Below are 18,961 nucleotides of genomic sequence, written 5' to 3'. Positions count from 1 at the left end.
ATTCAGTTAAAAAGTCAGATCTTTTGCAATTTGAAATAATCAGATCGAGTATAATCAGGTCCACTATAAATTATTGTCATTTGTTTGTTTAGTTCCCCCTTCTTAAAATAAACTGCTGCCAGAAAATTACGCTGCAATACTGTGAGAAATCTGCCACAAGTGTTCCGTTCTTTCACAGCATGGTAACATTGAGCACACAATAGCCCTCATTTATTCTGATTGCCTCACAAGAAACATTCAGTTTCAGGTTACACTTGCAAAAATCATTTCTGGCTGTTGCCACAATCACTTAAAAAACATAGTTTTCCTGTGTTATATTTATCCTTCCTTTATTGCGATTTCATTATTGTATCAAAAAGCTTTTAAAAGCAAATTTATTAAACAAACAACAAATGGATATGTCATCCTATCACTAGGTACTGATCTTGAGGTATAGTCTGTCTCTTGATCTCGAGTGCATATACAGTATGCAATGAATACACTAAAGAAAGTGCCTTGCCTAATGCTAATTGAAGCATTGGCACTAATTAACAGCAGTACACCAATGATTAGATTTTTATTTATTTTCTGTTGTGATATAGTTCTTTGTGTTTTGTTTGATCTCAACTAATTTGTATTATCACATACCAACCCTACAGCATGTTCTCTACTGTGCATAGATACCAGTAGTCTTTATGTGTCGCTAAAAGGTTACATACAAACTAATTTATGCCAATGAAAGGTCCTGAGCATGAAACCCATCATCATCATCATCATCATCATCATCATCATCATCTTGGCAATTCCATCCATCCATCCATTATCTAAACCACTGTTTCTCAAATAGTGGGGCATGACAAGGGGGGGCACGAGCGGCTGGGAGGAAGAGGTCCGTCTACGCAAAACTAATTAACTTTACTATTGTTTTAACGTCAGCCCGTTTTTGCGCTGAACAAACTGCGCTGGCCGTTGTGCAAGTCCGTACTTGCCATGTACGGACTTGCACAATAATTCCCGAGAACAGGAGAACGCATCGTTAATGTGCAATTGGAACACCGACGTACTTGATCACGTCACCCACCACCTCGGCTACTCCAGTAGTTTTTTACTAGGGGCGCCAGATCGTCCATTTCGGCCCGTGGGATGACTTTACAAAGTGTAAAACAGACAGAAAAAAATTGAGAACCACTGATCTAAACACTGCTTAATCCTCATTAGGGTAACGAGGGGCTGGAGTCTATCCCAGCTGACTTAGGGTGAAGGCAGGAGACACCCTGGACATGACACCAGTTTATCATAGGGCTACATATAGAGACAAACAACCACACTTGCATTCACACCTATGGACAATTTAGATTTACCAATTAACCTCAGCATATTTTTGGACTGTGGGAGGGAGCCAGAGTACCTGGAGAAAACCCACACATGCACAGGGAGAACATGCAAACTCCATGCAGAAATATCACGGGAAAACCAGGATGTGAACCCAGGACTTTCTAGCTGCAAGGCAAAAGTGCTAACCACCAAACCACTGTGCAGCCCTTATCTTGGCAAATATATGTATTTATTTATTTAATTATTTATTTGTGACATCTGACCACAAGGGGGGGTGACATGACAAGAGTTTTAATCCCAGAAAATACTTCATGGCTTATTAAGATAATAATTGTGTGAGAATTTATAGAGTGTGTTCAGTTAGGAGACCGAGACACACATATATATTCAGCTGTAGCCTTTAATGTGATGGCATTCTTCTACAGTTTTTTGTTTGTTTGTTTTTCCATGTTGGACATGAGAAAAATATGTTACAGGTCTGCCTTGTAAGAATATAAGCATGGCTATTACTGAAAAGTGACTCAGATGGAACCATAACACAGTAAAACACATTTTAATTGCCTTCACATTAACATAATGAAGTGCGTGTCTGGACTAGAAAATCTGCTAAAATAGGATGAAGACAGAACTGTGCCGCTGAACTGGTTAAATCTGTAATTACAATTACAGTTAGGGTTAGTTGTGTGCCATATTTAATTGCCCTTATAATAAAGTAATAGACTATGAACTGCTGCCACGTGTTTTATTTAATAGACATATATGATCATTATGTGAAGCATTTGCTTGCTGATGTATTCATTTTTGATAACTGAAAACAAAAATTTCCTCTTCTTAATAGGACATCAGCAGTTTTCTTCTCAAGGCACTGAGTTTTCCACAGCGTTTTTCATGTGTGTCACCACATCCACACCCGTTGCTTTTTGAGTAAAATCCCACACACTGGTAGTATCTTGACATGTGTCAACCCTCCACAGAAGCAGCAGTTATCACAATTGCTTCCTAGATTGATGTATCCTGGCCACTGTGCAAAGACTTCTCTTTTGTTGTCTGTTTGTTTTTAAACTCAGTTATTGTTCCTACATTCAATTATTTTTTTTTTGTTTTTTGGTTTAATGATGAGAAATATTTCAATCAGGAGGTCTCACCTGCAGAGCAGCTCTCCCACACTAAACTCTTTTGTAGACCTGTGTTTTAATGCCTTTGATTGTGTAATCTGTAGTGAGAAAACATCAGACAAACAGTCAGAACGTTCAGTTCTAAAACTGTAGCGCACCACAAAGCGTCGCCCCTGCTGAGGTGCTGACACTGCCGAAAAGTCTCACACTGTGGCAGCAGAAGAACTGGCACCAGTGTCTGGTTGATTAAAAAAAAGGTTATTCACATCACTGCTGTTTTCTGGCAGTAATTTTAAGACAGGTCTTGAATATGCAGATGTTTCTAGTCTTCCATGATAGCCTCCATTGCACCGAGTATCAGGAAATACAGCATAGAAAAAAAAGTTCAGTGATTGAGGGCCTTTTCAAGTGAGGATTTGAATCTGTTGCCTGTGACTACGATGAAGATGGGTTTCTGGATCGCAATGTACTCTTGCAAAGCCAGGAACAGCACTTTCATGGTTACAATGAGCTCCTTCCGTATGGCATGGACGTTGTTGAACGGCTACGTATGCAGTGACGTACTGACGTTTTACGGTGACCCAATGACGTGCCTCTGCTTGCCAATGGAAAAGCAAACTGGTTGTTTGGAGGTGCGAGGTTTGGACCAACTAAGCACCAGCACCAAGCTAGCACCTGGTTCTTCTTGGTGGAAAAGGGGTAACTGAGGTTTGGTTTTGAGCCCCAGCCTGGAGTGAGAAAACATGAAAAAAAGAAAATAACTTGATTCTTTTGCGTAAAATTTTTAAAAAATGAGTGAGACTCTTAACTTAATTTTCAGTTTTGCTGTTATTGCATCCCAAGTTAGGATAGAATATTATTTTTATTATCACGAGTCAAAATTTTTACCTCTGCTAATTTGGACAGTTTGTGTAGTTCCTTAAAAACCCACATGTTCATGATCAGTTATCTTCACATTAAATCCTCCTGTGGTGAGGCAGGATAACAAAACCGTTACCATGAATGTTCGTAATCTTAACATTATATCACAACAGATTGTAACTAACTTTTACCCTTGACTAAACACAGCTCCAATTTCTAATAAGTGAGGCAAGTTGATGTCCCATTACGGTATGTAAGAGCCCTTGGTTTGTTTGAGTACGTAAGAAGCATAATTTGACACGCATCTTCAGCTTAAGTGCATCTGAGTCATTACAGGCTAATGTGAGTCTCTTCACTAACTCAGTGTTGAAAGAGATGAGGCTTGTGTTTCTGGAAGCAAAGCCACTGATGACATAACATTAAGCACTGACTCAATTGATCTGTAATGTAAATAAAATCGAGTGGTGATTGTGGAGCAACAAGTGTCATGTATTTTTAATGATCTCCACGTTACCGTTAAAAACCATGCGGGGGGGAGACTGGAGAAGCTGCTTGCCGATAGTTACAGTTTCACCTCCTAAGCTCATCTCCTCTTCCCTTCAACCTCTCATGCTTTTGAGAGGATTGACAATTTATTAGGATTAAATTTTGTTTGCCATCTGTGCAGAAGCGATAAGAGGAGCATATATGGAATGTAAAATATTTATCCCTTTGTTTTTCTTCTTGTTGCTCTCTTGGGGGATTTAGTCGGTGAGGCATATAGTTTATATAACAATAACAACCTAAGTCAAACCAGATTTCCTTTTCAATGAAGTTCTAAAAATACACATTAAAGGGGATCATTCCAATTAACTGCTGAGAATTTTGACTTCTAATATAAAATTCCTTATGCCAAGCATGTAACACCAGGTAAAATGGCAGCTGTACTGACATTCATGCAGATGTTTCAGTGAGAATTTTTGTAGACTGAGAGACTTTGCTGGCATGACATGTAGTGCAAAACTCAACAAAATAGCCACTGGATTATATCTCCTCTTTGCTCCTTATTTAATGACTGTCGAAAGACCAGCACTGCATTCTCATATCTGACGATTTTCTGTGTGCGCTTTCATCGCAATCAAAGTGGTCGCACTCCCACTCACACAACATGACCACGCAGTTTCTCATGAATTGGAAATTGGAAGACACTGTAAACACGGTGCCAGGAAAGTCTTTACTGTGTCGCTGACCCTCTCAAATTAAACAAAAACCATCGAAGGCTGCATTTCCGTAGGAGGCGCTGACCACAGCCTTGACCTTGAAGACTGGTAAGATAACTGAGCTCTATAAAATTCATACAGTGAAATGAAAAGTTTGGGCACCCCTGACAATTTCTATTATTTTCATTTATAAATCATTAGGTGTTTGGATCTGCAATTTCATTTTTATCTATCAATATTTCAGTAGCGAGATGAGGTTTATTGGATTAACAGAAAATGTGCAATATGGATCAAAATTAAATTAGACAGGTTCATAAATTTGGGCATCCCAACAGAAAAATCCCATCAATATTTTTAATATGAGCCTCCTTTTTCAAAAATAACAGCCTCTAGACACTTCCTATGGCCTCTAATGAGTGTCTGGATTCTGGATGAAGGTATTTTGGACCATTCCTCCTTACCAAACATCTCCAGTTAGGTTTGATGGTTACCAAGCATGGACTGCCCGTTTTAAATCATCCCACAGATTTTCAATGATGTTCAGGTCTGGGGACTGGGATGGCCATTCCAGAACACTGTACTTGTTCCTCTGCACAAATGCCTGAGTCGATTATGAGCAGTGTTTTGGGTCGTTGTCTTGTTGACATATCCAGCTCCAGCATAACTTCAACTTTGAGAGTCATTCTTGAACATTATTCTCGAGAATCTGCTGATATTGAGTGGAATCCATGTAACCCTCATCTTTAACAAGATTCCGGTACCACCACTGGCCACACAGCCCCACAGCATGATGGAACCTCCACCAAATTTTACTGTGGGTAGCAAGGGTTTTTCTTGGAATGCTGTCTTCTTTCGCCACCATGACGCCCCTTGTTATGATCAAATAACTCAGTCTTTGTCCACAGCACCTTTTAACAAAATGAAGCTGGCTTGTCCAAATGTGCTTTTGCACCTCAAGCGACTCTGTTTGTGGCGTATGAGCAGAAAAGGCTTCTTCCCCATCATTCTCCCATACAGTTTCTCATTGTACAAAGTGCGCTGAATTGTTGAATGATGCACAGTGACACCATCTGCACCAAGATGATGGTGTCGGTGTTTGGAAGTGGTTTGTGGGTTCTCTTTGACTGTTCTCACCATCCCTCGTCTTTGCCTCTCCGATGTTTTTCTTGGGCTGCCACTTCCGGCCTTAACAAGAACTGTGCCTGTGGTCATCCATTTCCTCACTACATTCCGTACAGTGGAAACTGACAGCTGAAATCTCTGAGATAGCTTTTTGTAGCCTTCCCCTAAACCATAACATTGAACAATCTTTGTTTTCAGGTCGTTTGAGAGTTGTTCTGAAGCCTCCATGTTGCCACTCTTCAGAGGAGATTCTAAGAGAAGAACAACGTGCAATTGGGCACCTTAAATACCTTTTCTCATGATTGGATGCACCTGCCTATGATGTTCAAGGCTTAAGGAGCTCACCAAACCAATTGCATGTTCCAATTAATCAATGCTAAGTCATTACAGGTATTCAAATCAACAAAATGACAAGGGTGCCCACATTGTTGCACGGCCTATTTTTCACATCCTTTTTAATTTCATACAGTTTAATATTGCTACAATAAAAATCTTTGTCTGGAAAATTGGAAAATACCCCAATACTTAGGTTTTATTAGTAAATGAATGGCATGCCAGTGTGACCATTTCTGTCAAGACAAAGTAAATTATTATGCAGACTCAGAGGGGTGCCTATACTTTTTCATACCACTGGATGATCAAGAGTTTAATGTTATACACCATGTTAATCCGAGTTACTGTTGCACTACAGCCTGTGTCAGAAGTCCACCCATCTCAGTGTTTGGTAATGATGCATGGTAAATTCAGGAGATGCTTCACCACTTCAGACTTAAGATTTTTTTTCTTTTTTTCTTTTTTAATTCCAATTATTTATTTATTTATAAATATGCTGTGAGTATCACTTATGTACTTCCCTATAAATAAGATCAGTTCAAGACAAGCCAGGCTGGAAATGAAAAAATAGTCAGAAGATTAACTGTATTACTCATCAATGATATAATATTGAATATTAGTGTAATGTGGGTAATCAAAATTCCAAAGTCCAAGTGACTAACAAATTGGTAGGCTAAAAGTCCATATGACTGAATTAGAAAGGTACTTAGATTAGATTAGATTTTTTATTTGTCACATACAGTATGGCAGTGAAATGCAGTGACTGTCCACCAGGTCTAATAAATACAAAATGTTAAAATAGGTAAAAAAATATAAAACACAAAAGAAAAATACAAATACTCCAAAAAATACAAATAGGTAACACTATAATATACAATAAATACAAACTGGTAAAATGGACATATTTATGGAATGTGTACAGTGCAAGAGGTAGCGTATGTGCAAAAGTGAGGATGATGTGCAGTCTGTGTGATGTGCATGTGCAATGTTGCAGTATTTACAGTTATGTTTTTATGGTCTTTGTTAGTGAAGTGCTGACTGGAGGTCAGAGTTGACAGTCCTGACAGCCTGAGGAGAAAAGCTCCTCCTGAGTCTCTCTGTTTTCCCCTTGATGAGGCGAAGGCATCGGCCGGAGCGCAGCCACTCTGACTCATTTGTTAGAGTGTTACGTACAAGCAAGGCCACAAATACTTGGACACTGACGCAATTTTCAGCATTTCAACTCTGTACTTCATCACAATGGATTTGAAATGAAACAGTCAAGATGTGCTTTAAGTGCAGACTTCCAGCTTTAATTTGAGGGCATTTACATGAAAATCAGGTGAATGGTGTAGGAATTACAACACATGTTTAAGGGACAAGTAAGTTCCTGACTGTAGGGCTTAACAGGACATTTAAAACTTTCTTTCTGAGTTGCGTTTATATTTTCAGAAGATGCAAACAAACATATCCCTGACTTTGCTAAATCTCAAATCTTTCTTTAACTGCCATGAAAACTGTGAGAGGGACTCATTGCATCATCTGCACTGAAGAAAGGTGGAGCAGATACGTTTATGATTAAGTATCAAATCTTTTCACTGTACTCTTAGGGACCCCCAGAACTGAGATCAGTTTCTGGGTGATTTTTGCTCCTGTCACATTTTTCCTGACTATGGGATTATTTTTCACTGCAGTTTAAAACCCTGTGCCTGTACAGAAACAGCACAACGTGGGCAGAAGTAGAGGGGACCCATAAATGTAATTTGGACAGTGTAACAAAGGTATAATGCCATAAGTAATAATAATGATAATATTTAGCATGCCTCACAAACCCACTGGCTGGTTTGGGGGTTAACATGGTGTCTTTCAGACCTGCCAGGCTTCAGAGGATTCTGCTAAGCATACTTATGTCAGTTTTTGTAACCCTGCCTTTGATATATGTTGATGAGCAGAATCCATGCTGTTATTTTGCTTACTTTGGAGGGGTGATTTGTGATCCTAGAAGCCAAATTATCACCTCAGAGCAGTAACAGAGACTCAAACCGCCTTTATGCCTTCTCTCTGTGTTGTAATTTCAACCTGAAGGTCAATTCTTGTCCATAGCAGCTCCATGCAATTAACTAGTATATACATAAATGATTCAGCATCTGTAATATTTACAGCCAATTTCAAAATTTGCAAAAATAGAGCACATTCAAATTTTACCTTTTGCTGGAGTTATACATGTCATTATTACTTTGTTCCGTTTTTAGTGAAATGTGGAGTTTTTCAGTGTGAAGGGTTTAATGTGTTTCACAGTTGTGTGGGGAATAGACGTGTTGCTTCATCGAGAATCAAAAATAGTTTCCCGTTCTGAAATGATGAGAACATGTCTTAAGGTGATGGTCTATCAAGGACATTGAGGCTGACAAAGTAGATATGTTGCTCAGGTTGTGTGTTGGAATGCCTCCAAGAAAGAAAAGTTTTCATCTTCAGTTTTTACATTCGAGTGAGCCAACATGTGTTGTTGTGTGTCTGCGGGTGACCTTAAATTCTCTACATATCAGTTCTTGTTTTCAGGCATACCATACCCTTTTAAAAGGAAGTTCCAGGGAAGGCATAGTTCAAACCCTGCCATTGTTGGTGTTATTTATAAAGGTTAACATTTGGCAGTGTGTCTGCACTATGAAATACATTTACAGCTCAGTGAAGTTAATTTGCTGTAGCCATTACAAATGAAAACCCTACTTTGAATCCACTTTGTCATAGTAAATTGATAACCTTACCCTCTCACGTACACCGTGATCCATTATTTTTGAAAGCTATTGCTCCCATGTATTGATTGCACACAATCACACACAGAGACACACACATTTTTTGGTCTTCCCTCCCTACCATAGCACCACAAATGCCCCAAGGATCCCATTGACCCTACTGCCATCACTGAAGTGGAAGTGAGTGATGGTGTAACAAAAGCTGTGACAGCGTAAATGGAGCTGTGGGTCATTCAGTTGCAAAGTGCTGAGCTCCTTTTGCACTGCCGCAATTCAAAAACTGTTCAAATGTTTGAACCTCCTGCTGTTCTGTGCATCAGAAAATGAGACTTCTGGAAGCCAAGTAAACAAAGATGACAAACAATTGGCAGCCAAATGCAGTGTTTGTGCAATGTACTCATTTCCTCTTCTGCCGGTACACTCACTTGTAAGTTCTACCTAATTCCTGTAGTTCTGGGTCAGTATTTTCTCAGCAGGATCCAAGGATTCAGCATGAAAATACAGCAGATGTGTTGCTCTGTGGGAACAGTCAAAGACCAGTGGCCCTGCTCTCGTATCAAAGCAGCATTTTGTGACTGGTGCAACCAATCTGTTGTAATTGCGATGGAGCACAGCAGTGCAGTTTCAGCTTATTGTCTGAATCAGTTTTGAATGTCACAAACCAAGTGTGTGGGCAGATTTACAAAAGAAATCACATGAATGTTTGAGAGCTGTATTTGCATATGTACAATGTGTGAAGTTACCAAGCTCATTAAAAATGGTCCAAATTCCAGGAAAGGTCTTAACGTCATCACTGCTACCTCAAATTGTATTAATATTTTAATTTCAGTGCGTATCAGCATACATGTGTTGCATATCGAAATATTACTGGACATTTAAATCCTCTCCCGTTCATCCTGGAACTGAAATGGTATCGCTGACATGTCACAATGACATGGAGAATATGCATGTAAACTTCAGCTGACCTGGGCTCCGTTCACTGCACTGTCTTATGATACAGGGTCAGCCTTTATATGCATCAGCAGGTTTGTACACCAGCTGAGGAAAGGGGATTTCAGAGCCTGCATGTTTTCAGCTCAACCAAACACTGCACCAGCTGGTTTCACTGATTAATTCCTCCTCTCTGGTTAAAGCTTTGCTAATCAGTGGGATGATTGTTCACCCTAGCCGAGCAGAAAAACAAAATAGCAATGAATAATAAAGAGTCCTTATGTACTGGAAGGAAGAGGAGTAGTGCTTGACAAATTAGACTTTTGAATTGTTTGCTTGGCTTGATTGTATACATTATGTCAAGCAAGAAAACTGGGTCTAAATTTTACTGATCTGGACTTCACCCGACTTTAAAATAACACCAGGAAAAGCGTTACTTCCAATGCTTTAAAAAAATCATGTTATTCTTTTACAGGTGTGCACAGGGGGACGTCGTCACACACACAGCATGGCTGAACCGGTCGAGTATACTGTATGCCGGAGAAGATAAGTGGTCAGTGGATCCCAGAGTGAGTCTGGTGACCCTAAATCAAGAGGAGTTTACCATCAAGATTGAGAATGTGGACATGACAGACGAGGGGCAGTATGTGTGCGCAGTCCAGACAAGCAGTCGACCAAGAACCACCTCAGTGCACATCCTCGTCCAAGGTAACTAAACACAGATAAAGAGAACATCGCTGCCATTGCTACTAATGTCACTGCTGCTATTTTATGACTGGACAGCGATTGCATTGATAACAAGTTGAATAAATGTCGGTCTGAATTTCTGTAAAAATGCTATTTCCTTTTAATCTGCTGCCACTTTCTTTACTTTTTTTTCATAAACTTAAGAGAATAGAAAGAGAAACTGTGGCCACCCGACTATATCAGTACCACCGCTTGCAAATGTTCTTCTAATACTATTCTTGATATTGCAATTGTTAGCTCCTCCTATGTTGAAAGCACAGATGTTTTACGCTGTCTTGCACACTATGCACACTACACATTACTGATGGTTGGGATGTGTCATTCAAGAGCACCAGCACATGAGGGCATAAGTGAACAAACCAGAGAGTCAGAACAGGCATGCAGTGCCTTTTTTTGAATCTCATTTCCTCATGTACTGCTCTGCTGGAGCAATTACAGGCTAAATGCCTTGCTCAAGGAGTGGGAGGGGAGTGTGTTCCTCATTCACTACATTAGGTGAGGTTAATGGGGAATACCAGATGTTAAGATGCTTTGGCTATAATGAAGTGTGGAGTTGTGATAAAATCCTCATGGGATACGAGACACATTGAGGTGCATTGTGCTGTATGCACATAGTGTAATGGGCCAGTTTAAGGCTGCTGATTTGATATGCAGATGATCCATGTAGCATAAAGTGCTGCTCATAAGATGCCATCCCCAAGCTTTTAACAGAGAAAGTACTAGATAATATTTCCCAAGTTTGGATTTCTTGCTCATAGCTTACTTTATAACATACTTTCTTTATAACACAATACCAAACAATAATAATGCAACAACCCTGTTCCAGAAAAAAAAAGATCAACTGAAAGTATGTGCATTTTGAAGCTAAAGACATTTTTTTATTTATAACTTCTGAAGTGATACCGATACTTGTTTACACCATGTGAATAATTCAATAAGATTTAGCTATAATATAGTATACTAAAAAAACCAAACAAATGTAACCTGCTTCTTATAAAAATGCAGCTGCTGGCAGGAATATGTGTTCTGCATAATTGGCCAAGTCAAGTGCAATGTCCACGTTTCAGTGAATGCAACTATGAGTAGAAGTGAAAGCACCATTAGATGACTTGAACAGCGATGTGCATGAGCAGCCAGTCAGCTGTTTGGCTTCCATCACATCACAGAGAGTGCAGAAGACATAGTTTGTATGCTTTTAATTGACTGAGGTGCACAAAGTCCTCAAATCGCTTAAGGAGTTATATGGGTCATTCCAGAATTGGAATTTTTGAAAAATAAACCTTCTTTATTACAATGTTTGACTACATATTCATCAATAATAGGTAGTAAACTATCAAAGGCTTGATTGGTTCAGCTTACAAATCAATGGTAGAATTTTTATTACATGTTTTATTTGTTGTTTGCTAACCCTATTCTAATCACACTAACGGTGTTACTAATGGATGCTAATTTTAGTTTTGTTTTTTCCTCAGGAGAAGCTCGATATTTAGGTATCTGTTACTGCTGATCAACAGGGCAAACTTACTGATGTAAAAAAGTAAAGAAAAAAGTAAAAACAATTTGTCTTATCCAGATAATATGCATAACAGGATTACATGAGGTAAAGTGAGACATTCAATCAAGACTGACACTGCTATGAAAATATAAAAAAAAATACTTCTGCCAGCTAAAAAGGTATGCTAACAGGGTTGCTTGCATGTTGTAGGACAAGAAGAAGACAAGGCAACAAAAAAATGGCATTTTACTTATTGGTGTTTTCAAACAGCTGCACAGTGGTGTAGTGGTTAGCACTTTCGCCTTGCAGCTAGAAAATCCCTGGTTCATGTCCCAGCCTTCCCGGGATCTTTCTGCATGGAGTTTGCATGTTCTCCCTGTGCATGCGTGGGTTTTCTCCGGGTACTCCGGCTTCCTCTCACAGTCCAAAAATATGCTGAGGTTAATTGATCATTCTAAATTGCCCATAGGTGTGAATGCAAGTGCGATTGTTTGTCTGTATAGATTATGGATGGATGGTGTTTTTAAAAACATTTTGAAAAACATCCTCCAATTCTGGAATGACCCATATAGTCTATCAGTGTCTCATTTCTTAGCTCGCATATTGACATAGTCTTCATCTAGCTACAACACCCTAATAGAATTCCTCAGTAAGGATTCTCGAATGTGAGAGGAAATTTCACAATCAGTCATCATATATGATTTCTGGAACACCCACTTGGGTTGAGAAACACCCATTTATGTGCTACAACTTCTACTTGCATAGTTCAGCTGGAAAACAGTTCACAACTGTAAAACTCCCATTATGCTTCAACACACATACAAACAAAAACACACCCTTATGGGTTTATTTCTTAACCTTAAATCACAGACCAAAGATCATTTGAATGAGAAGAGGGGATTGAGACAGTTTGTCTCACCAGCTGATACTGAGGTTCAGTGCATATAAATGGGGTTGTCGATTATGTCTTATTCTCATTGGATTGCTGATTTAAACCACCTGACTAGTATATATAACAGAATCCAAACAAACAACATGAGATTTTCTTCAGCAGCAAGAATATCACTAAAAACAAAGCAAGCAAGCAAGTGATAATGACACAATAATAACATCTTAACTACACTGCAGTTTCTAATTAGATACTGTCTTTATTCCCTGGAGTCATGCGCATACATTTGCAATGCAGTAGGCAGGTCAGGTCACAGGGGCAGGAATGAACAGATGCAGTGTCTTGTCCAGGATTATTCTGTCCAATAAAACAGACAGACAAAAAAAAAAAAAACAACCTTCTTTCCAACTGTACAAAAACCCAATGCTGTGAAAAAGTGTTTGCCCCCTTCTTGATATGTTCTACTTTTGCATATTTGTCACACTTAAAGTTTCAGGATCATCAAACTAATATTTAAATGTATTTAGACAGAGATGACCTACAAAACACAAAATATAGCTTATAAATTATGGTTTATTAAAGATTTATTGAAAACCTTTATCACCACAGTGAAAAAACAATTGCCCCTTAACCTAAAAAAATGGTTTGTGATAACTTGTGATCAGTCTTTGACATCACCATGGAGGGGTTTTGACCCACTCTTCTCTGCAGAATAGATATAATTTGGCCACATTAGATGGTTTTTCAGCATGAACTGCCCTTTTAAGATTTTTCCACAGCATCTCAATTCGATTGAACCTTCGTTTGGTCTTTTTGAGCCACTCAGAGCTGGACTTGTATGCTTTGGGTCATTGTCATGCTACATAAAGCATTTGAGCTTGAGCTTTAGGTCATGAACTGATGGTGGATATTCACCAGGAGGATCTTCTGATAGAGAGCAGAATTCATTCCTCCATCAATTATGACAAGTCGTCCAGGTCCTGTGGAAGCAAAACAGCCCCAAACCATCACACTACCACCACCATGTTTCTCTGTTCATATCATGTTCTTCTTGTGAAATGCAGTATTAGCTTCACACCAGATGTAACGGTCCCATGTCTTCCAAAAATTTCCACCTTTCACTCACCAGTCCACAGGATGTCATCCCAAAAATCTTGGGGCTCATTCAGATATTTTTTTGCAAATACCAGATGAACCTTTATTTTCTTTTTGGTTTGCGTCTTGTAACTCTCCCATGTATGCCATTTTCGCCCAGTGTCTTCCATATTGTGGAATCATGTAGATGGACCTTAACTGAGGCAAGTGAAGCCTGCAGTCCTTTTGATGTTCGTCTGGGATCTTTTATAAACTCCTGGATGAGATTTCGATGTGGTCTTGGAGAAATGTTGGTAGCTGGGCCACTCCTGGGAAGGTTCACCACTCTTTCACCATGCTTTCTCCATTTGTGGATAATGTCTGTCACTGTGGTACTCTGGAGATCCAGAGCCTTAGCAATGGCTTTGTAACCCTTTCCAAACTGACAAAGTCATTGACTTTGTTTCCCATCAGGTCATGAATCTCTTTAGAATGGGGCATCATGTGCTGCTTTTTGAGACTCTTTAGCTACTTTGAAATGCCAGACAGATTCTATTTAGAGATGCCTGGCAGTAATCATATGTGGGTGCGGATGGTGAAATTGAACCCAGTTGACAAATTAATGTGTGCATTTGGAGATTACTTTTTCAAATAGGGCAAGATGGGCTGGACAGCATATTTCCTTCAATAAATGAAATCAACATTTAAAAACTTCATTCTGTGTTTTCTTGGGTTATTTTTGTCCTACATTAAAATTAGTTTGATGATATGAAACATTTAAATGTGACAAATACGCAAATACTTTTTCACAGTCCTATATATGTGTGTGTGTATGTGTGTGTGTGTATACATGATGATTTTATTTTCCTCAATTTACACACTAACTACGTCATTTTTTTAAGCATACATATTCATTTAAAATTGTAGGTACACCGTGTCAGTGCCTTATGCAGAAATCTTATTTTGCTCTGACCCAGTGTAAATTAAACAGCAGATCTAATGATATGATCAGTGAAAGCAGCTTTATAAGCACAGTGATGGCACGTTTTGTGAAGGAGATAAGCACTTGTTTATGTTTCTGGATAGAGCTCATTATGAAGAACTGGCTCTCCTCCCTCTCTCTTTTAGAATATTTGATCAGAGCATCTTGACAGCATGAGCAGTCAGTCCCTGGAACCATGCCCAATCACAATAAGTCATCTGAGGTCAAGCAGCGATGTTTGAATCAGATGAATTCATAGATTATTTACAAGACATAAGATCTCTGTAGTTGCAGACAGAGATATAGAGAGCGTTGAACTGCAATAATTCCATCCCTACATTTTGAGCAAGTAAACATCATCCATCAGTTTGCATCCTATGAAAGTATTTCATTAATTGTTTAGTTATATTTTCTCCTGAAATTCATACACTTTTACATTCTGTATACTTGGTTGGGGTCCATCAACATGCATTAGTGTGTAAGTGCAAGGTGATATGGACGTGATCAACCTGTGGCACTGCTGAGGTATTATTGAAGCCCAAATTGCTTTGACACCAGCTTTCAGCTCGTCTGTGTTTTTTAGGTTGGATGTTTCTCATCTTACTCTTGACAGTACTCCAAATGGGGTTCTGTGTGGTTCAGATCTGGTGAGTTGGCTGACCAATCAAGCACATTAATATCATGGACTCACAAACCATTTGGTAGCAGTTTTGGCACTGTGAGCAGGTCATAAATCCTGCTGGAAAATTAAACTGACATCCCCATAAAGCTTGTCAGCAGATAGAAGCATGAAGGGCTCTAAAATCTCCTGGTTGATGACTGCATTGACTTTGGACTTGATAAAACACGGTGGATCAACACCTGCATATGACATGGCCCCTCAAATCATCACAGACTGAAAAGTTAACGCGGGACTTAAACACCTTGGATTCTGAGACTCTTTACTCTTCCTCCAAACTCTAGGATCTTGATTTCCCAATGAAATATAAAATTCACTTTTATCTGAAAGGAGGGCTTTGGACCACTGAGAAACAGTCCATTTCTTTTTCTCCTTAGGCTATGAGGCATCAGGAATGCAACAGTTGTAGCTCCTTTTCTGAAGGGATCTGTGCTTGGTGACTGTTGACACACTGACATCAACCTCAGTCCACTGCTCCTGATGCTCCCTCAAGTTCTTGAATTGAGTATTCTTGATAATCTTTTCAAGGCACTGTTGCTTGTGCACTGTTTTCCTACCACTATTTTCTCTTACAGTCAACTTTCTATTAACATACTTCGATATAGCACTTTACCAACAGCCATCATTCTGTGGCCTACCTTCCTTGTCAACACTCTTACCCATGACTGTCGTTACCTGTAATGAACTAGACCAAAAGACACATGGTAGTTTTATGGTTTGAATGGTAATTACTCAAATCAAAAATTAAATCTTCTAATATTTTGAAATACTGAATTTCTTTCTTTTCATGAGTTATAGACTATAATTATCATAATTAGAAGGTAAACAGGCAATGAGTCTAAGATGTATTATATTTTCTTTTGCTTAAATAACTGATGGTAAATCCCACACTTTTTCCATAATGTTCAAATTTTTTTTGACATGCAGTAGTATAGACAGTAATGACAGGAACAATAAAACAATAATAAAATAAATATTTATAATAATGATAGAAATGAGAACAGCATAAATAATAAAAAAAACCTCACTTGTTGCCATAGTTACAGTGACTCCCTGTTGCTATCAATGATACAGAAATTTGTGGATCCCGACCATAAGGCACATCACTGCCAAAATCTAATCAATTGGTCCTTGTGTCATTTCTGACCTTCCCCGAAAATTTCATGTAAATCAGTTAATCCCTTTTTGAATAACATTGCTAACAGACAGACAAACCAATGACGATCGTCACATAACTCTTCTGCGTTCCTTGGTGGAGTATTAATGAGGATTTGTATAACTGGATGTCTACAGCAGGCCAGACTTCTGACATCTCTGGTAGAACAATCGACAAACTTGAAGATGAATAGAGCATTACATGATTGAAGTCTTCTGACATCATTCTGGTTGCACTGGGATGTAGAATTTACAGTCTGAAGTCGTGAAATGGAAGACATCACACACAGTTGCTGTGTTACAGTAGGGAGGGATGTAAGCAACAGCTCGGATGGCATATGAAACCTTTATGTTGTATGGATTTAGCCACACTGCTAACAGTTCAGGGCTGCAGAAATGTTCCTTCAAAATAACATGGTTGGCACCATTTGTTGATAATTATAGCAGTTAGCCCTTTTTTTCTTTCCATGCTACTCTCAGTTTTATTCCTGTCCAGCTGAAGCATCTGAGGGCTTTCCAAGGTGGGATAAGCATAAACAATCAAACAAAAAACATTTAGCTCTAACTTTAACCACATATATAAAATACAGTATCCTTTGTGTTTATTAGAAGGCCCATAATTACTCTCTGGAGCATTTACTCACTAACGGTATAATACTCGCCAGAACATTGGCACATTTTACCTTCTTGTAGGCTGACTGTAAAGTTGTTATTTCATTCACTTGAAACAACAGTGGAAGACTATGAAGACACATGCGGTTATACTCCATTGTGGATGAACACTAAGAAAACACACTACAGCCTTGCTACAGAGCTTAGAACTTTGTCTCAGAAAGTAAATATGCCTTTTTTTGTGCAACATTTTCAAATTGCATCAGAGAGCCACATCCTTAAAATGCACAGCAGCAAATGCATCGGAGTTCTATATAGAGTACAACTACGCAAGTAGAACTTTTTCTCTTCTCCGTCCTCTTGTAAATGTATCATGAGCTTTGTGAGTGCTGTGTTAAAACAAAAACTTGAATATAGCCTTAACTTGTCGTAGCCTCGGTAACAGCAAGAAGGATGAAAGTGAGTTGATTGAGGCAGCTGAGGAACACTTGAACAGTAAAGGTCAGTCACAGTACAATGTGTGGGGTTAGTGTATGTGTAATTTCTCCTGCTGCCACTGTGTACCTTAACAATACAGGGAATGAAAGTATTTGCCAGTTGAATGAAGCCCATCTTCCATTCCTCCAGCCGTGACCAGTGGCGTTGAAAGAAAAACTCGACATGATAGTCTATTGCCATTTTTTTTAAATTTACTTTTTTTTTTATATACAACTCCTACACAACACTTGTTTATCAAAGCACTTGTTTACTATAGAACATGGGCCTTCACAAATTCGCTTTTGCCACTCTTGTTGTGCAGCCGGCAAATGATGACATCAGTCTGTTGGTTCATCCAGCACTTCGATCCCAACACTGCATTTCAGCTGTTACTAAAAAGACTGCTGTGAGATTTTAAATAAATTAAACCCTGTGAAGGTTGAAGTAGTACATTTCATAGAGCTTGCTTTTATGTCAGTCCCTACTTTTACCATGTTGTGATGAAGTGGAAACTAAGTCCAAATCATGGGCCATGTTCAAATGTCTTAAAAGCTTTTTTAAAGATCTTCAAAGAATCACCAGGAGAAGTCAGCATTTGAGGGCAGCAGGATTTATTGTCAACAGAAAATCCAGGAGTAGTTCTTAGTAGTGATAACACCAGAAGAATAATCAAAGATACTGAGCTGTGCATTGTCTTTTATACTGTGACAGTTGGTCATTTTTCCACACCTAAAGGGGCATATTATTGGAGTGACAGTTTTGACACAGTCATACTTTTCTAAATCTATTGGTCAGATCTTGACATCAGGTTATCATATTTCACCATTAGATCACACCCTACAGAGGACATCAGGTTCTCATTAGGTCATGTTTTACTGAGAACATGCCCAGATTTGTTCAGACTTTGCCACACCCCCCCTGCACATTTTACCCCTATTATTTTGGGACAGATTTCATGCATATTATACCTTTTTGTGTTGTTATGTTTCTGATACACGTCGTTTCAAAGTTATATTGCCTTACGTTTACACCATTATGTTTTAAGTTGGATATTTCTGTACTGTATTTTTTGATTATATGATATTTTTTAATAAAATGAGATTCTGAATTCCTGATTTTCATAAACTATAAGCCTAATAATATTTTTACTTAACATGTAATCAATACAGAATATAAGAAACTTTAGAGTAATAAAGTACTGGAACTAATGGACTGGCCAAGTCAAAGTCCAGACTTGAATCTTAT

The 18,961-nt window shown here is 38.7% G+C and overlaps 1 protein-coding gene across 4 annotated transcripts in view; it reads left to right on the top strand.

Annotated features, from left to right (window-relative positions):
• ntm (neurotrimin) overlaps positions 1 to 18,961 on the top strand; it is a 471,807-nt gene that overhangs the window by 400,240 nt on the left and 52,606 nt on the right. For all 4 annotated transcript variants that reach the window (XM_023275098.3, XM_023275099.3, XM_023275100.3 and 1 more), the window contains one exon: positions 10,082 to 10,314. In XM_023275098.3, coding sequence (XP_023130866.1) covers positions 10,082 to 10,314 — 233 coding nt within the window. The remainder of the gene's footprint in view (positions 1 to 10,081; positions 10,315 to 18,961) is intronic.

The sequence above is a fragment of the Amphiprion ocellaris genome, chromosome 14 (genome assembly GCF_022539595.1).
Source record: "Amphiprion ocellaris isolate individual 3 ecotype Okinawa chromosome 14, ASM2253959v1, whole genome shotgun sequence".
NCBI lineage: Eukaryota > Metazoa > Chordata > Actinopteri > Pomacentridae > Amphiprion > Amphiprion ocellaris.
This window is presented reverse-complemented; position numbering and strand designations above follow the sequence as displayed.